General features: G+C 41.9%; 1 protein-coding gene across 2 annotated transcripts; it reads right to left on the reverse strand.

Moving 5' to 3' along the window:
- Nucleotides 1-930: 930 nt before the first annotated feature.
- On the reverse strand, nucleotides 931-25874 carry FAAH2 (fatty acid amide hydrolase 2). Of its 2 annotated transcripts, none has more exons than XM_042479629.1 (11): nucleotides 25635-25874; nucleotides 14732-14814; nucleotides 13132-13268; nucleotides 10667-10876; nucleotides 9457-9576; nucleotides 8230-8365; nucleotides 6689-6806; nucleotides 5762-5881; nucleotides 4594-4705; nucleotides 4025-4219; nucleotides 931-2346 (listed from the first exon to the last, which is right to left on the reverse strand). In XM_042479629.1, the coding sequence occupies exons 1-11, from the start codon at nucleotides 25854-25856 to the stop codon at nucleotides 2171-2173; spliced, it is 1629 nt and encodes a 542-aa protein (XP_042335563.1). In that variant the 5' UTR covers nucleotides 25857-25874; the 3' UTR covers nucleotides 931-2170. The 2 variants fall into 2 exon arrangements, with proteins under 2 accessions (XP_042335563.1, XP_042335564.1); XM_042479630.1 differs by lacking the exon at nucleotides 25635-25874 and adding an exon at nucleotides 15313-15386.
- Between the last annotated feature and the right edge of the window lie 511 nt (nucleotides 25875-26385).

Raw genomic sequence — 26385 nt, forward strand, 5'->3', positions numbered from 1 at the left:
CCCTAGTGATTGAGGAAATTTTCAGAAAGTTTAACAGAATCAAGGGAAGTTAATGAATGATGCAGATTTACCCAAAATATCTAGGTATGTGGAACATAATCATGTTCTAATTTGACTTTTTAAAATCCTGGGTTATTTAATCTGTCATATTCAATGTTCTGTATTGGGAAACTCTGAGAATTACAGTTCCACCCTGTAACAATGTTGGGCCACAGTGAAGAAATTTCTCTTAACTTTACCACTTTCGCCATGTAAACCAAGAAGTATGTTAAGGAAGGGTAGGAAATTTTGGCCAATGTTAGTTCCCTGGAACTCATCACAGGTATCCTTTCCACCATAATGTAACTTGTGGAAAATCCCATCTAAAGTAAACATTTTGCTTGCTTCAAATGCCTTGTAGCAGTTTACCACTGACCTTCAACAGTAAGCCACTTCTAGCCATTTAAAGGACGCAAAGTTCTTGCTTTAAACAGAAACTTCCTGAGCAGCTGCACTCCCACATTTCAGTTTCCCATCCTTGGTGTAAAGTGATAACCAGCACCATGTACATTCCTACATTCCACATGCAACATCATTAGACTTTTTTTTCTTTTAAAAATGTATTTAAAACCATTTCTAGCATATTAAAAATGTGCTAGAAAAAGACATTGGACAATCTGTGATGACATCTTGGAAGCCAGGGCAGGACCATTAACCACATTAGTTAAGCAGGGGAGAAGGCTATTACCTGCTTTCCTTTAGCATAAAAGGCAAAGAAGTGGAAACTCAGAAAACATTGTCCCCAACAACCTTTCGCTTCTGCAATTCTCACAATGTGGCCTTAGTCCATCCACTCTCATTCTCTCCTCACTCTTGAACCACTCACAATTTAAGGAATAATGCTGACCCACCATACTGGGTTGTTATAAGGACTGCAACTGGTGCATAAAATGCTATATATTAAGTATTTTTTATTAATATTCAAGTCATAAGGATATCTGACCTGGGTAAAATGGTCCTATAAACAACTCTTAATTCTTTATTTTAGTTCAGCACAAGGGAAAGAGTAGCATCAATTTACTCAATGACATATCCCATTATCCTTAGAATTCAAGTACATTCTGGACCCTAACTCTATGACAATCAACAGCAATAGATATTGTTCAAAGATACCAAGTGTTAGACATAAAAAAAATATGGATCTCAAGTAATAGATAATACATTATTGTCCCCGTTATGTTATCAGCTTAGTAAGATACATTTTATTTGGCTCATGAGAATGGGGTGATGGCCCCTCAACTTTTTATATACCTGATCTAAGGGTGGTGTTGTGGAATGTAATAAAGATCACACAGCAGCAGCAGCAGCAGCAGCAGCGGGGAGTGACCCCTCTCCCAAAAAAGTGTGGATGCCACAGCTAGAAGGCACTGCCCCTGGGAGAGAAGAGGAAGGTATAGAGAGGGAATATTTGACTCATCATCCCTCATAAGAAGCTGTCCCAGATTTTCCAACATGTCTCTTTCAAGAAGCAGAAAGCTGACCTACCTACAGAGCCAAATAAAGTGCCAGGAGTGGGAACACTAAGCCCAACAAAGTCCACAAAGCTGGAAGGCTCTAAGGTGCTGCTCAGTCTCCTGCTCAAACTTTGAGATGTTGGGGACACCCTCCTCCAGTCTCACCAAAGAAATCTGAGGAGAAGATGTCTCCAACACAGCCGTCTGATGCTTTTGTCTTTGCTTGTAAAAGTAAAAAGTATCGTAAAAGTAAAAAATGGGTGCGAATAAAACAGAAAGAGGAGACTTGGAATCCTGTTCTACTCAATGACATACCCATGCCAAAACTCAAAAATGATCCTCTTGCACAGCTCACAATTTGATTGTCCCAAATAATAATAATAATAAAAAACCCGATTGTCCCAAGTCAAACTTCTTTGAGAAGCACAGTGCCTCATTCTGTCTAAATTTCCCATGGAATTTTGCAATGAATCTCCACTGTGTTGGATCTGGCCTTATCAGAGTGAGCATCTAACATGGAGGAAAAGTTTGCATAACCCTATCTAGCATCCCTTAGATTGTAGTTGAGGGGAGTGCATCAGAGGGCTTGCAGTTTCAGATGCATTTGTCTTCTGTTAGATTTCACAGGTAAGATGGTCTTCAAGTTCCTGCCATCACCAGGTCCTTGGCAAGCTGTGCTAAGATGTGCCAGGGGGGACCCAGCCTCCAAATGCCTTCTCCAAGTATCGTGCCACAGCCAGAGTCAAGTGGTCATTGTGGGGTCCTGCCACCACTTGGATACCCAGTGGGAGGTGATCCTTGCTCAAACCCAGTGGGCACTGTGTCACTGGTAAACCCAGTATGTTGAAGATAGCTAAAAGAGTACAAATAGCAGAAAAATTAGAAACACAGACAAACCCAGTAATTTGGATGCCACTACTACCTATCATTCTCTGGATGCTGCAGAGGATGAATCCACAAATACATGGGATATACCCAAGCCCTTAGTTTCCAAGTGGACATGGCTGCTACATTGTCTTCAGTACCTTGCATCCAAATACCACTTGAGTATATTTGAACTTATCTTTGTATACAGGCTTTCCAACCTCCTGCTGCGCAGAAGTCCTCAAAAACTGTAGAGACAGAGCAGCCCTGGCTATAACCACTGAACTTGTCAAGTAAGCCCAAAACCTGGATTAATTTTGGAGCATGCCATTGGCGCAGCTTCTGGCCTCTTAGGATGCATGCAACATTTAAACAGCATACCTCTAAAGCAGTGGTTCCCAACCTGTGGGTCGGGACCCCTTTGGGGGTCAAACGACCCTTTCACTTTTGCCTAAGACCATCGGAAAACACATATTTGCATGGAGCAAAATAATTGTATGGTTGGGGGTTGCCACAACATGAGGAACTGTATTAAAGGGTTGCGGCATTAGAAAGGTTGAGAACCACTGCTCTAAAGTGACCCGAAGCAGCTTTATTTTGGCCTGTCTCTTTGGGCCCCTGGTCTCTGGAGTGGCAGAAAACAAGCTTGCTCCATCTTCAATATGACACCCCAAATATTTAATCATAGCTATCATGTCACCCCTTAACTTTCTCTTCTCCAGGCTAAACATACCCAGCTCCTTAAGCTGCTCCTGATAGGGCTTGTTGACAGCTTAGAAGTGAATGGAGAGAGACAGCAACTTTTCTATACGGGAAAGCAGGACAGAAAAAACTGAAGGGGATGCAGAGAGGAGTCAATGGACACAACTGAACAAGAATTTTGGATTCATCCCTTTGATGCTGATATGCAGGGAGATAACCTACATGTATGTGGATTGCTCTTCTGCAGCATCCAGATAATTCAAATACATAGCCCTCACAGAACATATATTGAACATGTACACATATTCCTGCATGATAGATTATGTTGTATTGGGGATGCACTTATGCACATACATGAAAACCCCTACTCTACTGAATGCTGTGTGAAGTAGATCTTAAATCTTTGTTCCCAGGAAAACTTGTAAACCAAATTTATCAACATGATTTATTAATTTACTGGATTTATACCCCACCTTTCTCCAGGGAATCTCCTTTCCTCTAAGACATTAGTGCTGAAGGGCACCCAGAACACAGCTGAAATGGGAAGCTGAAGACTCATAATGTCCTTTGAGAGACAAATATCTTGACCCCGCCCCCCAAAAAGCAGAAACTGAAGAGTATTCAATGGAATCCATGAAGAAAATGGAGACATGTTTCATGATGATCAAAAGATGATTGTTTTATTGATATGCCTCCAGTTTCTCTGTATGTTAGCCCCATAGCAAGTGCATTCCCGTGCTCTACTGTACCTCAGACTGCAACTAAATTTGTGAACATGCAACTGAAACAACAGTCTATTGCTTCTCTGTTAACTCTACCTCCCTTCTAATCTATTTGCCCTGGCCTGAATTTTAGATTGCAAGCTCCTCAAGGTAGGAATCTGTTCTCTTCTATTCTGTAAATCACCATGTATACAATGGATACTATGTCAGTACTATTAATTGGCATCATCGTTAACCTCTTACCTGTGTAGGCAAAATTGAAAGGCATTGCCAGAGGAGTGTGGTGCCTAGGAGCCACTACAGGATGTGAAGGATATAAAAGGACACCATCATCCCCCAGTAAATTCACCATCTGTGTTTGCAGGCTCTGTGCCTTAGCTGCTAGCTTGGCATTCTCCCTGGGACTGTATTTCACAACCTTCTCAGTTAGTCCTAGAGCTAAGGGGGAGAAAAGGAATGCAGACAGAACTGATTAGTTCAAGACAAGTAGTTTCCAGACCAAGCTATAGTGTTTACAAAGTGATCTATTAGTGAAAATCTAATATACGTAGCACTCCCAAACAGGGTTTCTTGCATAACTTGCAAGATAACTTGACCCCTTATCGAGGAGACCCTATCATCAATACCTCTGAAAACAAAGAGCAGCACCTTATTATGCAAAAACATGATTAGCAAGCCAAATTTAGTTATGAAGTGACCTCCAAACAGCCAAAACTAGCTTTAAAAATACTGTTTAAAAATGGATGACAATTATCAAAAACAAATAAGTGCAAATATTTTAAAAGTTTCTGAGTTCAGAAACAAGATGTTACCAATGGCTGGAAGGGTGTGTGAAGACATTCCCATCATCCACTTCACCAGCTCCCAAGAGGGCCACACTGGCTTTCCATGGTCCCCAAGAAGTTCTGTGAAAGCTTGTGTCTCCTGTAAATAACATGCATTAACAAGCAGCATATTAGTAGAATTTAATGTCAGGCTGCAATTTAGAAAAAATCTCCTGGCGACTCTGTGGATGAGACATCTCCAAGAATCCCTATCATCCACTGCCTTGCCCAGATCCTGCAAGCCCTTGCCCATAGTCCCCCGTCTGAAGATTAGCAACACTAAAAAAGAGTTTGCTTGTCACTATTAGTTCAGTGTGCATTTACAAGACAGTGTTGTGTTTTAGGACACACTCCAGAAATTGTGGAAACTTCTTCAGAACATCTGGAGGACCAAAGGCTATCCACTTGTCCAAGCCTATGCCTCACAAAACTTCCTCAATGGATTCTATAACAATCAATGCAGAAACCTTTTCCTGAAGATACTAAGTGTGAAAACCATTGGCCAAAGTTTTGTTATTAGCTGACCTCAAGTCATACTCAACTCATGGTGACTCTATAGATGAGACATCTCCAAGACTCTCTATCCAATACTTCCCTGCTCAGGTCCTGCAGGCTCAGGCCCATGGTCTCCCTCACTGAGTCTAACCATTTGGCTTCTGGTATTCCTCTCTTTTTACTACCTTCTACCTTTCCTAGCATTATTGTCTTTCCCAATGAATCATGCGTTCTCATGATGTGGCCAAATAACAACAGCATCGCTTTGATCATCTTGGCTTCCAGGGAGAGTTCAGGTTGATCTGTTCTAGGACCCACCGGTTTATCTTTTTGGCTGCCCATGGTATCCAAAGCACACTTCTCCAGCACAGCATCTCAAATGAGTTGATTTTCCTTCTGTCTTTGTTCTATTCTGACAGAGGTATGGTGTCATCTGTGTATCTTAGGTTGTTAATGTTTCTTCCTCCTCTGAGTCTAAGCCCGATCTGTGTTTGATATTTTTTGCATACATGTTGAACAGACAGGGTGATAGAATGCACTCTTGCCTGACTCCTTTACCAAATACCATTCTGTTTCTCCATATTCAGTTCTGAATATCTCCCCCTAAAGATCACTAGAGGAAAAAAAGACTTTTGCAAGTGGACTTAGGCATTTTACATACCTGGCCATTGCTGTCACTGGAAGACATCATGACAGACCAGATCTGGAAGGAGTATTTCATGTCACGAATGGCCACATTTTGAACCTGAACCCCTAGATCTGTCTCCAGGTGTTTTACCACCTTAGGCATTGAGAAAAAAAGGAAAAAAGCAACTTTCAGATTACTTATTACAGTTGGTGATTCCACAATTGAAAATATGAATTAATTCTGAATAGCACTGTGCTTTAGGAAACAGGATATAAAAGTTTTTCATACATGATGCAGATCATGGCACATTATGGCTTCTCCAAACATGTGTATATATCACTCAGTTGTAATCACTGGATGAAAAGCATGTTTATGTGATCTTTTCCTCTCAATGAAGGATGGAGAATGATGGTTTACACTCTCTCATGCTTCCACTATAATGAAATGGTGCTATTCCCTCTATGTTCAATAGCACTCGACAGTATGTTAAGTAGAAGTCCATCAGTTTATCACAGTTTCACAGCATGCTATTTTGATCTGGCAATTCTACAGTGGCAGGCTTTTTGACTGGGTAGACATACAGTTAATACGGATCAGTAATGGCTGTATTTTGTCTCAGCATGAACCTTCTCTTAGGAAGCTACCTTAAACTGAGTCATGTTCCATATGTTTATTTTTGTCCTCATTCACTGGCACTAGCTTCCAGGGCTTTAAAAAGGAGGACTTCTCAGGCCTATGTGGAGATGCTTGGGTTCTGAACCTTCAGTGTACCTGTATGCACCTGTTTGTGCATACAGGTACACTGGGCATTAGCCCAGATATACGAGGTACACAACAGGGGTTCATATATAGACCAAATTCACACAGACTAAGTTGCCATTTGTCTAAACTGCTATGCAAATGCGCTGCCACTATAACGGCAATGCAAGTTCTTATGCAACTAATGCATCTTCTTCCTACCTTCCGATGTGCCTGAAGAATCTCTCTATCCACTCGAGAAACAAAAACTGAACCTCCATCATGCTCCATTGAATAGAATTTTATATTCTCCAGGGAAACTTCTTCATCCAGTTTCAGCCTGAGAAGGAAGGAATAATAATGATATTCTGTCTTTTCGCCAACCCTAGGGCTCAAGGTGGTTCACAAAGTTAAAACAGACACATGGAAAACCATGCATCAATAAAACATACAAAAGTGAAAATATCATTAAACTATAAATGGAACTACTGTAAAAGAAATTAAAAGTATACTCTCTGCTCACATACACCCAACAAATACCAGACATCACAGCACATTATTAAAAACCTTTTTCTATAGGCAGTGGGCCCAAAATCTGGAGTAAAACACTCAGATTGGGGGGAAATGTGGGCAATGGGCCTGAAAGAGTTATAATCTTAGAATATGAAAGGAAATTTTACAGGATTATGTACTGATAGTGTTTGACACCAGAAATGTGGTACAGGTTGGTATTTTTAACCATATGTGGTGGTCATGTAATAAAGCAAAAAGCTTTTGGAGACAAATACAAAAATTAATGCAATCTATTTTTAAATGTAGAATAGAGTTAAGACCAGAGTTGTTTTAGTTAAGTATATCAAAGGAGAAGTGTAAAGGTATACATTTTAAAGTGATGCATTATATATCAGCAAGACTGTTATATGCCCAGAGTTGAAAAACTGACCATCTCCCTACAAATGAGGAACAGATTCTTAAAAATGTGGATTGGCTGAAATGAACCAATTGGTGATGCTGATTAAAGAAAAATTGGTGGACAATTTTCGAAAAGATGGCAAATTATTTTTGCTATATTTGAAAATGGTTGTGAACTTGCAGTTTTGAATTAACTTGATTTTTGTTTGGTAAGAAATAGGGGAAAATGTTAGCATCTTTGAGAAAACATATATTGAGTGTTAACATTCTTAGATTGGGGAAGTGGGAAGTCAATTCTTGTTTGTGTTTGTTGTATTATTTAGGTTGTGTTGATATGTATAGTGCTATAGTTTTATTTGTTTAGTTTTAAATGGGGAGGGGGTTAGAGAGATTTGGGGGTAGTTTAGTTATTTTGGGTTAGGTTGGTAGTTTTTTTAATGGGTGTGTGTAAGGATTAGGAATTTATATATTACGTGTGTATGTATATTTTTAATTTTTGTATGCACTTCATACTGTTTTAAAAATTCAATAAAAAGATTTATTTTTAAAAAGGGAACAGTGAGGAACAAGCATTGAGGAGTGCTCCTTATAATCCTCTAAAGCAGGAGTAAGCAAGCGTGGAAGGCTAGGAGGCTGCATTAGTCCCAGGAGACCTTGGAGGAATTCACCCTCAATGCACTTACACCTGCAAAAAATAATAATAATAATAATAATAATAATAATAATAATAATAATAATAATATTAAAATTAAAAATTGGTACAGGGGATTCAAGAGAGACAAAAAAATATCGGTGCTTCTCAGCAGGTCAGGACTCGTTTCATACAATCCAATGCAATGAGAACCACCTACTTTCCGATGTTTGGTCCTGCCATGACCCTCAGCATGGGTTCTAGGTCTTCTGAGTAGCGACACATTGGGCCAGTGCACAGGAAATTTGTTCGGATGCCCATGGCATTCGGGAATTGGCCTTCATTGGGAACCACACCTACACAAACATAGATGCACACAGAACTACTGAGTTTGACTATGCATGGGAAATCTCTCATTTCTGGTTGTGTTAATAAAAACAAGCTAACATTCATGTCCCATGAAAGGATGAACACACTTTCCTAATCCACAACCCTAAATCATTTTCTGGCAAAAACACATTCTCTGCTCCAACTGTCGGTTACTGTCAGACTGTAGAGCTGAATAGTGACATACATCTGCTTTCAGCCAGGAGATCCAAGATCCCTGAGAGGCTACACCCCTTATTTCCCAAGAACACCATCATGCCACAGAGGAGACCAACCTGACTCAATTCTATGGCCAGAGAAGGAGCAGCTGCAGAGTTTTCTTCTATCTTTCCTGCCAGAAATAACACCATACCTCTACTGCTAGTTTAAAGAGGAATCCCCTCATCCATTACTTAGACCCAGGCATCAAATACTAAGTTTGGATTCAGCCAGATGCAAAATGTGGTTTACAGCAGTGGTTCCCAAACTTTGGTCCTCCAGATGTTTTGAACTACAGATCCCAGAATTTCTGACTGTTCGTCAAGCTGGTTGGAGCATCTGGGAGTTGAAGTCCAAAACATCTGGAGAACCAAAGTTTGGGAACCACTGGTTTACATGGTAGAGGCAAATACCTTCTGCTCGCCAAGTACATGGTGAGTCAGTACAAATCTACATTCAGGTTTTGCTAGATCAAGAGGTTTAGCAGTCTAATTTAAGGTATAAGGAAGCCTATTTGTTATTACAATCTGAAGTCAGAAACTCTCATCAACCTGCTGCAAATCACATGGTAATTTATCAGTAGATCCCAGTCTACTTTCTGCCCACTCTCTGCCTAAACCACAGAAATCCCTGGGTAAGCAGCAAGTAAAACAAACCTTTCAGATAAAGTTCATTACCCTTGCCCCGAATGAAGTGTTTGAATTCCCAAAGCCAGTATGTGAAGTTCAAATATACTTTGATCCAAACTTTCAGCACAGTTAAATTAAAGGAAAAGTTTCTAATGCTTAAGTCCTTGAGCTATCTTCTGTCCCGTCACTGACTCTTTTGATCAATTGACTGTAACTAGAGGAATACCCAGTACCTGTGGTGGGCTTATGTCCAAAGATTCCATTGAAGAATGCAGGCATTCGGATGCTGCCCCCGATATCTGAGCCAATACCAATCACAGAGCCAGCAGCTGCAAGGATACAGCCTTCTCCTCCTGCATCAACACAAATCCCAAACTGGCATCAGGCCAGTGACAAATTCAAGTAATGCACACATATGCCATTTACAGAATCCACTCAGGAGTTACTTAAATTTAATACATACAGAGACAATAATTACATTAATTTAAATTCCAGGGTGGCATCAAATTCAAAAGCATGCACAAATGCTCACTGCTTTTATCTGGTATTACAAATTTGCAGACCCAGCACAACAGTCATCTATGCATATTTGACTTGCAAATTGTCCCAAGGTGGATTTCTAGATCTCCAATGCAATCAGAGAATCATAGAGTTGGAAGAAACCACAAGGGCCATCCAGACAAACGCCATTTTGCCATTCAAGAACACACAATCAAAGCACCCCCAACAGATGGCCATCCAGCCTCTCTTTAAAAACCTCAAAGAAAGGAGACTGCACCACTCTCCAAGGGAATATCTTCCACTGTCGAACAGCTACTACTGTCAGGAAGTTCCTCCTAATGGTGAGGTGGAATCCCTTTTTCCTGTAGTTTGAATCCATTGCTCCATGTTCTATTCTCTGGAGCAGCAGAAAATAAGCTTGCTCTGTCCTCAACATTGAAGGATACCCTTCAAATACTTAAACAGGGCTATCATATCACTTCTTAATCATATTATTATTATTATTATTATTATTATTATTATTATTATTATTATTATATCTTGTCCAGGCTAAACATAAGCAGCTTCCTAAGTCTCTCCTCTAGGGCATAATTTCCAGACCGCTCACCATTTTGGTTGCCCTCCTATGGACACACTCCAGCTTGTCAACATCCTTTTTTAAATGTGGCGCCCAGAACTGGACACAGTATTCCAGGTGAGGCTTGACCAAAGCCAAAACAGAGTGGGACTATTCCCTTTATCTGGAAACCTTCATTTATATCATAGCAAAATCAACTGGTGCACAATCCATGTGTTTCTATAACTATAATCAACTCTGCTCACTGGTCAACCCAAACCTTCCTGTCAACCCAGGTAGTTATCCACCATGGCAGATTGGACTAGTCAGACCAAATTCACTTTATCATTCAAGTACGTGGTCACAAACAGACACAGCCTACTCACCTGAGCTGCCTCCTACTATGCACCCCAGATCATATGGATTGTTGGTTCGGCCATAGACACGGTTGCTTGACTCATACCACATGCACAGCTCACTGCAGTTGGTCACACCCAATGGGATGGTGCCAGCTTGCTTTAACCGGGACACTACTGTGGCATCTGCTACAGAGATTATGTTGCGACGGTTAACCAAGCCAGAAGTATTGGGCAAGCCTACCATGATGAGGAAAACAAAATTAAAAAATCAGCCAGAGATTCCTTGCTGGTCAAGACTGAACAGATAAAGAAGATGCAGAGGACAAGAGCCAGGGGAGTAGTTGTTTTCCAAATGATAGAGTGGCTAGACATAAGCATACCTCAGTTGACAAAGCCTCTGACAAAGAAGCTCTTTTTCACAAAGTCATTATATGCTCTCCAGCTCCCTTCTTCCTCCTTGTCCTTTGTCTAGCTGGAAGTATTTTTAGCAGTACTGACATGGGGAGGATAGTGAAGGAAGTCTGGAGAAATACAGACTTCTGTGTGGAGTAAATAATGCAATAGAGCTTGAGATTACCCACTTGGCCATGAAACCCACATGCTCTCAGCCTCAAGAGAAGAACCTCGAGAGGTTGCAATGGCAACTTCTGAAGAAGTCATGCCAAGAAAACCCCACAAGAGAGTTTCCTTAGGGTCATCAAAAGTCAGAAACAACAATAACAATTTATATCAAAAAAGTGGCTGCTTCACTAATGAAATAGATCAGTATTGTACGATACTGCAAGATAACAAGATTAAAATAAAAACTAATCATAATCATAGGCATGAGACAGACTGTCCAAAAAGGATAGTCTCCTGGAGTCTTTCTTTCTTCTGTAGCCGTGCCGCAGCAACCAGACTGCGTGAGCATGGCTACGCAAAAGAAAAAGGAGCGCTGCCAGGCAGCTCCTTTTTTGCACCGCTGCCAATTGTTGGCGGCGGCGCGAGTATGTCACTGCTACAGAGCAGTGACATCATGGCTGTGCGCACTGTCTGGACGGTGCCACACAGCTATGGCGTTGTGGTGATGTGCTAGGGTTGCGGTGTGTGTGCACTCGCCGCCCCGAGGCAACCCTAGCACGTCACCATGACATGCCAAAGGGGCCATCTGGAATGGGCCATAATTTGGAAACAAAAACCTAGATTCACCTATGGACTCAATGATCTAATGTAGCCGGGGCTAATAACTGGATTATTTACTTACTCCCCATTCTTCCTTCAAGGAGTTCTGGGTGGCATATTCTTCCTTTATGTTCACAACAACCCTACATAACAGGTTAGGCTGAAAGCGTATCAGTGTATCACACTCTAACCACTCTATCTTCTTGGATCTCCGTTGTCCAAGCTGGATGAATCATGAGCTGTTACAGGAATCACAAACTGGCATATGAACTGCCGCAAGCATCTATCTAGAGTCACATGCAGAAAATATTTGCTCAGGCCAGCTTTCTCCATCTTGTGCAATCCAGATGTATTGGATTATTGCTCCTGTTATTCCAAGCCCCAAGGAGCTGCTCTCTGGACTTTCTCACAGATTTCCTCTTTTCTCTGCATTAACACCAGACTACAAAGAGGAAGATTTGGAAAATTAGGTCTTTCTTTCTCTTACAACTTCAGACCAAATCCACTATCAACATGTGGCTATCCAGATGGTGTTGACTGGAAGTCCCATCGTTCCACACCACTAAGAAGTGGTTAGGAGTTGATGGGAATTGCAGTCCAACCATACGGAAGGCCACGCATTGCTCACATGTGGTATAAGTGAATGTGACAGAAGATACAGTGGAGCCTCCTTATCCATTTAAACATCTGCTGATGGCAAGCCCCCATTGTCCCCAATGGCAATGCATGCTCACATCACGCCACAATTAGGGACAACGGGACTTAAGGTCCTGTGTTTTTTTGTATCCGCCGGGGTGGTGGTGGTCCAGAACAAATCCCCTTCAGATACCAAGGTCTGACTGTATATGAAGAAAGTAATGTGAACATACCCAGAAAGTCACTTAAGCATGAGAAACAAGAGAAGTATAGATGAACTGACTGAGGCTGTTTTCCTGAGGGTCCATAGAAGGTTTCCAGTTCAAATGATCTGTGTTCATGTTGATGTCCTAATCATTCTTGGGCATGCAGAAATTATTCTGGACACAAATGAACTCAAACATTTTCTCCCACCAAGGAAAGAATGTAGCCTTTATTTGCCAAAGACATGGGGACTAACAAACGGAGAGGGAGTCAGGTTGAAATGAAAACTTGCTGCTGTGAATAGAGTTCCTATTTGACTTTTCTTGCTGTGTTAAGGTTGTATTATTTTGTGACCTGTTATTCTAAAGCTGCTTTGGAAATTTTCATAATGAAGAGCAAAAAACAAACCTATAAAATAAATTAACCCCCCAAAAGAGCCATGTAGTTGTATATTAAAGAGCAGGTGATGAAGACTACACAAAACAACACACCATGCAACGCAAAGGCCTCTTTGATGGTGACTGGCACCCCCAGGAACGGAAACTTCTCCTGCAGCGTCTCCTCATCATCATGTCCCTCCAAGAGCAGCTTGTCAACTTGGTGGGCTTCTTGGAGGGCTGCTTCAAACCTAAGAGTAAAAACAGAAGGAAAATGTGTCAGTCACTAGCTGAACCCTAACCGGTTTCAAAGATGTTAACTTTGTCCTAGTATTCAATAGTCCTAGCTTTCTGCCCAAATTATATTTGTTGTTGTTGCATGCTTTCGAATTGTTTCCGACTTATGGTTAGCCAAAGGTGAACCTATCATGGGGGTTTCTTGGCAAGATTTGTTCACAGGAGGTTTGCCATTGCCTTCCCCAGAGGCTGAGAGCATGTGACTTGCCTAAGGTCACGCAGTGGGTTTCATGGCCTAATGGCGAATCGAATCCTAGTCTCCAGAGTTGCAGTCTAACACTCAGAACATTATCCCACTCTTACTCTATTTAACATAAAAGATGTAAAAGAGGAAGCCTACTAGAGGAAGAAAGAACAGATGCTATTTTGTAATCACCACAACTCGGCAGTGCCTCCAGGCCCATTTACAGAGTAGCAAAGAGTTAATCCTGCAGCAAATGTTTTCATCTCCAATAGAAAAATGAAACAAAATGAAAGAGTTCTGTCCTCATTTTCCTGAAATCTACAACTTGGTGCCAATTCTCAAGTCTAGGGAAGAGAAGGCTAGGTGGCCAATGGCTTCAAAGGTCTTCAGTGAAAGAACAGCATTGTAAATGCACAATGGCTGTAGCAAGCACATATCTAATCTCAAGCATTCCCAGGTTAAATAGACTTTAGCAAATTGGGCAGAAGCTGGGAACTTAAATTAAAATGCATTAAATTAAGACAGGTTCTAACACTGGCATGCAGCATCCTGGACCAGGGAGTGATGAATGAAATCTTTTAATTGTGCAAATCAAAATTTTTGGCCAATGCTGACTTATCTATAAGCAGGACTTCTGAAAACAGATTAACCCAGCTGGAGCAGGGGCGAGGGGGAAATAAATGGAGCTTCCCTAAACAGAACAGTCCCAGTTGTGATTAGTAAATGCTTGGGAGAAATACTGGGAAGCTTTTTGTGAACGTCCCAGGGGCATCTGACAGGCCACTGCTGAAGGCTGAACATTGCCTGAGATTAAATCTTTTGCTCAGCTAGCAAGTCCAGCTCTCATCTTCATAGTCTGGAAATGGAATGCACAAGGTCAATGCAAGGGAAGAAAGTCCAAAAAGTACCTGGAGAATGACCAGAGCACCCTTTGTTCAGATTTAGACAAGTAACATATTAGTTGTTTTTGCCATGATGTGTAGCAAATCATAACCGTATGAGAGCTTGAGAGAACTGATTAGAAGCAAGAATGAGTGGGAAAGTAAAGTCTTGAGATAGGGATGAAATTCAAGTAGAGCACCAGACCTGCCTATCTTTTTCTCCCCTACCCTCTTCAAAACTTCTTGGACAGAAAGTATGGCCTTTGTTAAATAAGCTGTTTCATTGTATATGATTAATATCATTAGTTCATGATTAATATTATTATAAACATTTGGGTTTGATGAGACTCACCTGTCTCTGACCAGTGCATTGATCAATGGGTTGACCTGCTTGATCCTCCCAATGTATGTTTCAATTACATCCACACATGACACCTGCAAGAGAGCAGACAGTGGTCTGTTTTCATGAAATGATTTCATATTGGCTGATTTAATTTATATCCCACCTTCCTTCCAAGGCTCAGATGCAAATTGGCTTTCAACATACTTAAAGACGTTCAAATAAAAACACAGTAATACACAAATAGCATCATCCACTAAAGAATGCCGAAACAGGATGTAGTAAACCGTCACCTTTTGCTTAGGTTACATTTTTCATTTCTGTTTGTTAATCACTTCATTACACATGCATATATATATTAAAACACAAATTAATTATATACTACTAATAAGCACTCAAATATTGAAAGTTCAGCATATCCATTTTAACAGGTTAATTGCAAGAGGCAGCCAGTTGCTGAAGATATGCGTGAATAGAAATTCTTTGCCGGAAATGGCAACAGCCCTTAGTTTAATTTCCCTTGGAGGAGTGCTGCAAAATCTGAAAGCTGCACCAAGGAGGCTGTCTGTCTGTTGTGATTGTATGACACATACCTCCAAAAGTAATATGATTGAGCAAAGTGTCTCTCCTGCAAAAAGCCTGGGCAGCATTATATGGGAGAATTGGTTTTCAGATAGCTGGGACTCAAGTAGCACAGGGCTTTAAAGGTCATAACCAGCATTGAACTGTGCTTGGAAGGGGACAGATAATCAGTCCAGCTTAGGGTTGTCCAATCAAATATAGGTCAGGGATTCCGTAGCTTTAATCATTAATAGATCCTGGCCCAGGAAGAAGAAGTGCTGTAACACTGTCAGGTGGAACAACAACACCTATCCTCTCTCACCTCCCCAAATCCATCTTTCACCTCCTGCAGCTCCTCTCATGGCTATTTAGTGGCCGGTGGAAACAGGATTGAGAGTGAAGAAGCGTGTCATAGGTCTGCCTGGCCCAGATTTTCCAATCCAGGATCTGTCCTTGCCCGTGTCAACCTGGCATCCCTAGTACAGCTATTGTAATAGGAGAATTACATCTTCCTTGTAACCAGACTCAGTCAGCAGTGTGGCTACAACATTTTGGGTCAGCTACGGTTTCCAAACCTTCTCCGCAGGCAACACATAGAATGGATTACAATAATCCAAATGGAATAAGCCAACGTGGTTTAGTGGTTTGGGTGTTGGACTATGACTCCGGAGACCAAGGTTCAATTCCTGGCTCAGCCATGAAACCCACTGGGTGACTTTGGGCAAATCACACTTTCTCCGCCTCAGAGGATGGCAATGACGAACTCCTTCGGAAGAAACTTGCCAAGAAACCCCTATGATAGATTCACCTTACAGTCGCCATCAGCCAGAAATGACTTGAAAACACAACAACAGCAACAACAAATGGCATGCAGCCAAGGCAGGTGTCACTATGACCAGATCAGATATTTCTAGGAATGGGCACAGCGGGCACACTGTGCATTTAATTTAATTGGTTTGTTTTATTTGATTTATGTTTGAAACAATGGCCAAGGCCCTACAAACTTTTAGCATGAATGTACACCAGAATATTGATGCTGGATCCTACAACTTCACAACTGACTGCATACCAGGCAACATGCCTTGTGGCTCACTCGCTGTGCAGTGGTCACCAAATCCAAAAGACAGCAAGAGAGTGCTGTGTGTGTGTCCTTGTGAAATGTAGGCCATTCAAGAAAAATGTAAGACGTTACAGAATAAAAGCTAAAAACACTTGCACGTAAATTCATTCCATATGGTTTATTTACAGCCATATTACATATACTGTATTTTATTATGTACTGAACTGCATTTTTTCCAATGAACTTATCTTTGTAATAATGCCTTGTTGGCTTGCAATATACTTCTAGAACTCTGAGCAAAACAAATGCTCCAAATGGTGTTGTACTAGCAACAAACCCTTGCCCGAATCTACATTAATGTTATTCCCTTCATTTGTCCATTATGCTGAAATGGAGGAGGGGAAAACCTTTCAACATTTGCATTGTGTCCTCAGGTAGTGCATTGCCTAATGCCATGTTTGCTCTCCTTTTCCCTTCAGAGAAACAAACACTCCTAAGTTCTGGGTGCAGGTTTTGTCTGCTCCTGTTCTTAGGAAATAAGAGCTTTAGAAGGAGCCATCCTATCCCCCTATTTGCAGCAAGGACAGGCTGTCAGGTAGACATACTTCTCAAAGGGGAAAAGCAAGAGGTGTTATTCAATGGGCTTCTTAGTCATGCCCAAATAGAGGACATTTTGGAATTCAATGTTAAAATGTAGGACATGCCCACAAAAAGAAGGGTGTCTAGTCACTCTGCCTAAAGGTAACAGACCTTGAAAGGTAATCAGAGCTTGTCTGGTTTTGAAAGCTAAGCAGGGTGACTCCTGGTTAGCACTTGGATGGGAAATCATCAAGAAACACTAGGTGCTATGGACTGTACTTCAGAAGAAGGAATTGTCCAAACCATCTCTGAGTACTCCTTGCCTAAGGAAACTCTTTAAAATTCATGAGGCTGCCATAATTTGAGCACACATACATATGTGCAGTGCCTCAATAGGAGTCTGGTGTCTATGTCATGCCTGGACAGAGTGTTAGAAAACCCAGAACTCAGTCTCAACAAAGTCTTGCTGTATCAGGTCTTATCTAACCCTGTAGCTTGTTTTCCCAGATGATTCTGGGAAGCCCTAGGCGCAAACACACAACCTGATAGTACACCCCTACTATTAGTCAGTAACTGGCTTTTGGCTATATAGCCAAGAATAATCATGGCACAATCACTGTATTTCAGCCATGACTAAGATGGGTGGAGGATTCTGGGAGATGTAATCCAAAACAGTATGTCTTCCAAGCTCTGATTTCAGTCAAATCTCGCATGTGCTTGTTTTGGACAGAAGAAATGGGAAAACCCAGTATATATCATGTAAGATCAGTAAAGAAGGAGGATACGGGTAGGATAAAATCAAAATAATAAAGAGGATAGAAACATGTTCATTAATTGGTGGGGACTTATAGTCTGAAGAAAATGTCTGATTACTGAAACATTCAATATTATGTGAAGTCGAAGGCTTTCATGGCCGGTATCCATAGTTTTTTCTGGGCTTTTCGGGTTCTGTGGCCATGTTCTAGAAGAGTTTATTCCTCATGTTTCGCCAGTATCTGCTTATGATAAGACAGAATTTGGTGAAGCACCTGCAACAGGTCATTAACTTTGTAGTTATACTTAAAGATTCTCTACTGAAAAGAATATTTGCTTGAAAAGGCACACTGCCTATCTTTAGTTTACCCACAATGTACAATATATATAGGTAGAAACCCTAATAACAACCTATAGGTAGAATCCCTATATGAACCCCCATATAGAATACCTTAGGATTTCCATCGTCTTACTGTCGGTTTTTTATCGTTGGATATTATTTTATCACTGTTATTGTTAATTGGGAATTTTTAGTGTTGTGTGGGAGGGGGGATAATGGGTTTTATTTTGCATTTTTATTCTAGTCTGTATTGTATTCTACTCTTAATGTAAGCCGCCTCGATCCAACTGGAGAGGTGAGATAAAACCAATTATTATTGTTGTTGTTGTTGTTATTGTTGTTATTATTATTATTATATGTACAAACCTGAGGAGCAACACTGTGAGAGCTCATGCTTCCTTGGACCAAACATGACCATGTGAATAATCTCCCACATACATTCCGGGTTTATTGTTCACACTAAGGAACCACATCTATGTGCAAGTTCAGTTGTTCACATGTGTCAGCACTCGAATAAAGATGGGGTTGACGGTGTGAATGTTATCAAAGCACATTCAAGACATGCAGGGCTTTATCCCAGTCCTATTCATTTCCGTTATTAATGTAGCCGAGAATGCAACTCTTTTAGTAAAACTCGGGGGGGGGGGGACTGATTATTCCAGCTTAAGTAGTCTTTTTGACAGCCCCCCCCCCAAAAAAAACCCTCAACCGGATGCATTGTTACAAATCTTCCTTATAAATTTGCTGAACTGTTACAAGTTTCCAGTCTACATTTCCCTGTTCTTGGGTTATGACTATGCTCCTGATAAGACTGTCAAGGTCTAAGGAAGCATCACATTACACTACTTGAAATTCAAGTTCTCTGTAAGTCATCCATCCCTCTACAAAAAAGTATCAAGCTACACATTTTTAAGAGCCACATTCTTCCAGCTCTGATCTTTTCTATATGGCAGCTAAATGTCTGCAGAAGGGCAGTGTCGCAGGTAACTAAAAACACTTGCACTTTGCCTTATAAAGATGCTTGAGATTAACAGCCCTTCCCATTCAGTTGGCAGAAATGGTTATACTACTTATCAATAACTGAATCTAGGACAAAGCGCATTCTTGCTAAAGTCTAAGAGTGGGAGGAGAGTCTGATAGCGTTACCAAGCCATATATCCCAAGCCAACGTTTAATAAAGGAAGGAAATGTTGGCCTCAAAGTTCAAAATACACCAGGGAGTAGTTAACACAAGGGGACAAAAGAAAGATGTTGATTTAGTGGTATAATACCTATACATGTGGAAGACTCCTGCATCTGAGTTGAGAAGATATTTCAACAAATATATTTCTGTGTGAGAATGAAAACTAAAATCTTCTAATTTATTTAAAGTATTTTATCCCATGGGTCTGAAAAAAAACAGGCCCCATAGTTAAAATGGACTAGGAAAAAGAAGATGGAAAAGCAGTAAATGAAATGCAATGGAATAACAAAACAAATGGTGAGGTACTATGTTTCAGAAACCATTCTGTTTCTCCATACTCTGTCTTGAGTACATCAAGATCCATAATTTTTCATGAGATACACATTAAAGGTTTTAGCAAAGGCAGATTTTCTTCTGGAAATCTTTGGTGTGAGCCATTATCTAACGTATGTTCTCTTCCTTTGCTGAATCCAGCTTGGACATCTGGCATGTCTTGCTCCATTTATTTAAAAAGTCTGTAAAATTTTAAGCATCATTTTGCATCTATGGGGGATTACTGTAATGATTCTGTGGCTACTGCAATTCCTGGCATCCCCTTTCTTGGGTAGGAGAATGGTCAGGCTAGTCTAAATGTTATCACCCTGTCTGTTTAACTTGTATGCTGAACATGTCACACATAAAGCTAGATTAGACTTAGAGGAGGAAGGCATGAACACTGTTGGAAGGAACATCAACCATTTAAGAAGGCAAAGTAACTAAACTCAAGCCATATGCCATCAACACTCCAAGCTACGTGAAGGATACAACTGATTTCCTGAGGAAAATACAGTCCATCTACAAACTCTCAGAAAACACCATCCTAGCCATCGTGGATATGAAATCCCTATACACCAACACCTCACACTAGGGTGGACTACAAGCCATCAAGAATATCATCTTGAATGAGGCTACAGCAGACTTGTCCACCAAACTCTGCACTTTGTACTTACTCATAACTACTTCACCTTTTGGAATGTACCTCCAGGTCAGTGGCACTGTCATGGTCACCCACGTGGCACCACAGTATGTAAACAGCTTCATGGCTGACCCAGAATGTCCATTCCTCAGCACAAGCATCCAAAAACCTCTCCTTTACTTACAATTTCTTGATGATATCTTTGTAATTTGGCCACATAGAAAGCAATCATTTGAGAAGTTCCACCACCATTTCAACAACTTCCAGCCTACCATCAGCCTGAGCCTGGAACAATTCACTTAACATGTGAAGGTGGAGGCTTTCACAGCCAGCGTCCATAGTTTTCTGTGCATTTTTGGGCTATGTGGCCATGTTCTGGAAGAGTTTATTCCTGTATGGCTGGAATCTTCAGAGAATGCTGCATAACAAATTCACATAATAATAAGAATCCACATAACAAATTTACTTTCTTAATACCACTATGCAGCTGCACAATGGACTTCTAAGCACCACACTCTATTGAAAATCCAAGATGTTTGCCTATCACTCACAGCACATACTTACATGTTTCCAATTTCCACTCAGAACACACTACATCCATTGGTTATAGCAAGCCCTCTGATCCAAATCTTAAACAACTACTCACTTACGACAAGAAATATAACACGGATGGTAATACAGGGATAAGACCCTGCCACAAGTCCAGATACCTACTCTGACCTCACATCTACTTTGGGAGCAATATTACAGGAGCCAATAATACCACCCACAACATCAGAGGTACATTCATTTGTTCTTCCTCCAGTGTAATATCCTGTGCCAGCAATGGCCCTCTACACAATACACTGGACAAAAAGGAGAGTACCTGCACAAGAGGATTAATGGACTCAAATCCAACAGTAGAAACAGCAATACCCCAAAACCAGTAACAGAACATGTCAACCTTCCTGGGCACACAATCAAAGATCCACAGGTTGCTGTGCTTGAACAAGAAAATGAAAGAGGAAGACTAGAACGACAAACTGCTGACCTGAATTATATTCACAAATTCCAATCCATTAGCAGAAGTATGAACAAGGAGCTCATGGCACACTACAGGTATCAATACAAGAGTCCTCACTTGCATATGTAACAAAAGAAATCTTCTCCAAGAGAGTTTTGAACCCTTGGAACTGACTTTTGGTAAGCAGGTTTATTGCTTTTGTACATCAGCACTAACTGACCACTACTGATCTGGAAAACCTGTATCACCTTACGCAGCCCTTTGAAAATTTAGGACAAGGGATCATTTTTCTGGATCCTATTACACGCCATCCTACTGCCACTCTGACAACTGGATAAATGTACTTTATGCCTGAGGCCCCAATATCACTTGGTACTTAATCCAAAGAATTAAAGTACAGTACTTAACATTCACCCATGAATAGGTCAATTCAGGTTTCTTGAGTCATTTTTTGACTAAAATTTCTGGATGAGTATAAGCCTCACTGGAAAAGGCAATAAATTCACTCACTGGAAAGGACAATAATGCTCAGTCAGGTTGAAGGCAATAGGGAAAGCAGAAAAGTGTAGGACAAGTGGATAGACTCAGTCATTGAATCATAGAATAGAATCAAAAGGCTGGAAGACACCCCAAGGGCCATCCAACCCAACCCCACTCTGCCATGCAGCAGGAAGACACAGGTCCAAAACAGTTTGAGATGGCTTGAACTGTCCTGGCTCAGTTCTAGGGAATTTGGGGGATTGTATAGTCCCCCCTCCTTTCTCATGGACTTGAGATCTGTGCTCTTGATTATTCACGGAGGGGCCACCTCCGTTATTCTCAATGGGGTGTGCCCCTGTGGTGTGCACCCCTGTGTGTATGCGTGGGCATGCGCCCCATTCAAGCCTATGGAGCTTCAATATCTGCAAGTCTCCATTTTTGCAGGGGATCCAGAACAAATCCCCTGCAAAAACGGAGGGCTGATTGTAGTTTATTGTGGCACCAGAGCTCTCTGGCAGAGAAAGCTAAATGTTTCAAAAAACTACAGTTCCTAGGATTTCCTAGCATTGAATCAAGGCAGTTAAAGTGGTCTCAAACTGGGTTGCATCCTTCCCAGGAGGTCGCTAAAATAAGTCCCCAGGTTGTTGGGGGCAATTAGCTTACACTTTGTAAACCGCTTAGGGAGTGCTTAAGTGCACTGATAAGCGGTATAGAAATGCACTTGCTATTGCTATTATTTCTGTGGTGGGTTTTGGACCACAATCTAAGCACTCTCAACAGGATGGCCACCCAGCCTCTGTTTAAAAGCCTCCAAAGAAGGAGACTCCACTACCCTCCGAGGAAGACTGCTCCACCCAAAGAAGCCACTGATCCTGAGTTTGCAAGACCTGAGCCTGCCTTGGGCATCTCTTATTCATAGGTCCACCCTAAATCAAAGTTGACCTGACAACCGTTGACAACAACTAAGCTTTAGAAAAGTGGGTGCAGTGGGAGATGGCACTTTCCCATACTATGCCAGAAACAGGTGGACTAAATGCTCCTGGCAGAAGACCTCTAGGGATCCAAAGCACCAAAGGGTTGGGCAAGATTTCCTAAACTGCCTCAACAGGTCTTTGAGACTTGCAGGTCCCACTCCGCAGGATTGCACAGTCTGGGCAGAATGCAAATACAGTACTTACTATGGAAACCTCGGTTCCTTGTTCCTTAATCCCATCTTAGGGAGGAGGGGAAGGGAAGGCTATTTATGATTCCTCGGTGAAGAGAGAGCCACTCGCTCCTAACACAAACTGAGCCCTGGCTTCTTCGTTCATGCCCACTGAGGAGGGCACAGCGATGCCCCAAATCACAAGGGTTTGATTTTTAATTTGTTTTAGGAACTTGTTTTAATTTTTGATTTTTATTAAACACAAATATATTTACAATAAACTTAGCCACACAAACTATTAAACTTATAAGACATTAGACAAATAAAACAATAAACTACAAACTGACCATTTCCATTCTATTCCTAACTTATCTCTTCTATAATAACTCTACAATTTGTTTGATTTATCCTAATTTAACTAAAATTTCTTAAATTCAAGCTAGTCCTCAGGTCCCTCCCAGTATTTTTCTTTTCTTTCTCACTTTCCTAACCTTTCCTAAGACTTTCTAGATCTTCTTTCCTGTTCTTCACTCTCTCCATCTCTTTCCCTCCACTAACTCTCTTTATCTCTCTTCCTCTTTCTCTCACTTCCCTACTTTCTCACCTTACTATCTTTCCTTTCCAACCTACTCTTACCTTCTTTCCCTTTCTAATTTCCATCTTCATTCCTTCCTCTTCTGGTCATTAGATCCGAGGGCTATATCGTACTTCCCTACACCCACATATATTAACCAATTTCACTATAACATCCATGCTTCTCTCCATTTATACAACACGTCCTTCCTATCCTACAAATCTGATTGTTTTTTTCATTACAGTATTTCATTTGCAATCCTTTATATTTACTTTCTAATATGTTTGCTACCCATCGTTTACTAGCATTTTAGGGCCCAAACAGACAGGCCAAAATAAAGCTGCTTTGGGTCACTTTGGAGGTATGCTGTTTAAATGACACATGTGTCCTAAGAGGCCAGAAGGTACGCCAAAGCTGCACTCTGGTCCTTAGGACTGGAGCGTGGCTTTGGTGTGGTTTTCAGCCTCTTAGGACGCATGCATCATTTAAACAGCATACGTACCTCCAAAGTGACCCGAAGCAGCTTTGTTTTGGCCTGTCTGTTCGGGCCCTTAGTTGTATGATAAGAGATTATGAGGAACGCATGAGAGATGGCAAGTATTGTTAGCAGGGCCAACAAAGACCAGGAGTAATAACTGAGTAACTCAAGGAGGAAAGTGCCAAGGTAGTCTTGATGCTGAAGGTCAGGAAAACAAAAACAATGACCATGGATGACCTACATCCTAGATAAAGAGGAAACCGAAACCAAGAGTTCCCATACGACGGATCAAACCCTAATCAGAATGGAAAATTCTAAAACATTACAAGGCAAGGATTGGCAAGGGCAGATATGAAAGAAGTGATAAGATCCTAAAGAGATAAGGTATAACTCTGAACACTAAAGCAAGGATCATCCAAGCCATGGTTTTCCCCATCGTCATGCAGGGATTTAGAGCTTAGGTCAAGAAAGTGGATAAGAAGAAAATCAACTCCTTTGAGATGTTGGAGAAGAGTGCTGAGGAGGATAATAATAATAATTATTATTATTATTATTTGTATCCCGCCCCTCTGAGAACAATCGGGGTGGCTAACAAAGTTAAAAATACAGCACATATAAAATCCCTGGTGCCCTCCCCTCCTTAAAAAAGTATTAAATCCAATGCAGAATTAAAAACAAACAAACAAAAAAACTTACAAGTTATAAACGGACCAGAAGGATAACAACATCACATCAGCAAACAATCAATGGGAGCAGACGTTTTTCTGAGGCTGGGTTCTCTATTCTGGATGCCATGGACAGCCAAAAAGGCAAACAAATGGCTCCTGGAGCAGATCAAGCCCAAGCTTTCCTTCTTTATATATTCATTCATTCATTCATTCATTTCGTTTATCTGCCACCTTTCTCCCCAGATATAAAACAGATAATATAAAAATCACTAAACACACACACACAAAAGTTACAACTGTAACGGAAGCCAAGGTGAGCAAACAGAGGCTGTCATGCTTTGGCCACATCATGAGAAGACATGTGTCACTATTAAAGACAATGATGCTAGGAAAGGTAGAAGGCAATAGAAAGGTCAGATGGACAGACTCAGGGCCAAAACGCACTGCAGAAACAATCCAGTTTGAGACTGCTTTAACTGCCTTGGCTCAATGCTAGGGAATTCTGGGAACTGTAGTTTTGTGAGACACAGAGCCTTCACTGTCAGAGAGAGCTCTGGCGACACAATAAACTACAATTCCCAGGATTCCCTAGCACTGAGTCAGGGTGGTTAAAGAGGATTATTTCTGCAGTGTGTTTTGGACCTCAGTCAATCAGGGCTGCATCCGCACTGCTGAAATAACCCAGTTTGGCACCACTTTAACTGCTGCCTTGAGTCCCTGTACTGGGAGGAAGATGGGATATAAACTCAACTGCCATGGCTCAATGCTATGGAATCCTGGGAACAACAAACCACTATTCCCAGTATCCCCCAGCCTTGACCCATGGCAGTGAAAGTGGTGCTAAACTCTGCAGGGCAGCCCACAACAAGGCACTTTGCACATGCTCAGGAGAACCGTGCCTGTCTGTATATTCACACACCCCAGAGGGCAGGGGCATGTGATGCCACAAAGACATCCCTGGCAGGGGGAAAGGGGGATGCTCCAGCCTCCCCGTCACCGGATCCTAAGAAGGGCAATACCCAGCATCTGGTCTTAAGAACTGCAGAACCCAGCATCCCCGTCATCCCCACCCCTGGTCCTAATCACTGCAACTCCCATCATCCTGTCCTAAGGAGTGCAAGACCCATCATCCCCTACCTTCCTGCGCCGGATGCTGGCGGCCAGCTGCGAGGCGGAGAGGAGGAGGAGAGGCTGCTGGGGCGGCGGGACGGGGCGGCGGAAGGGGGCAGCCGGCGAGGCAGGGGCGGCCAGGGAAGCGGAGGCGGAGGCGCGGGCCAGGAGGCGGAGGAGGGCCAGGTAGAGGGCCGAGAGGCAGCGCAGCGCCAGCGCCAGGCAGCGCTCCGCCCGAGACAGAGCCATGGTCAGACTGAGAGGGAGAGCAGCACAGCCTCCTCTACGAAGGGGGCGGGGATAATCCCACCCAATGGGAGCGCCCCCTTACAAGCCACGCCTCCTAGGGTTCCAAGAGGGGGCGGGGCCAGGGTGGGCCGCATAAGCTGTGCCCTTGAAGACACTTTGGACTTCAACTCCCAGAAGCCTCAGCCATGGTGGCCAATAGCCTGGCATTCTGGGAGCTGAAGTCCAAAAGCTCTTAAAGGGGCGCACTGTTGGTCCACCTGAAAGGCACCCTATTGTCCGTGGGGCACGCTTTCGAGACTTTGATGCAGAAGCCAGGGGAGATGTTTCGAAAGCTTGCCGCGTGGATATTTGGGTGTTTTGGTTTGGTCCCAGAAAGGTGCCATTGGTTGCTGTTGGGTTTTTTGGTCCATGTCACTTTGGCCATGCTCTGGAAGAATTTGCTCCTGACCTTTCGCCAGTGGCTGTGGAGAGGCATTGGCAGCTCCTCCAGCGCAACTCTATGGTCATTTTTAACCAGAAGTCGCACTGA

This window comes from Sceloporus undulatus, chromosome 7 (genome assembly GCF_019175285.1).
Source record: "Sceloporus undulatus isolate JIND9_A2432 ecotype Alabama chromosome 7, SceUnd_v1.1, whole genome shotgun sequence".
Taxonomy (NCBI): Eukaryota; Metazoa; Chordata; class Lepidosauria; order Squamata; family Phrynosomatidae; genus Sceloporus; species Sceloporus undulatus.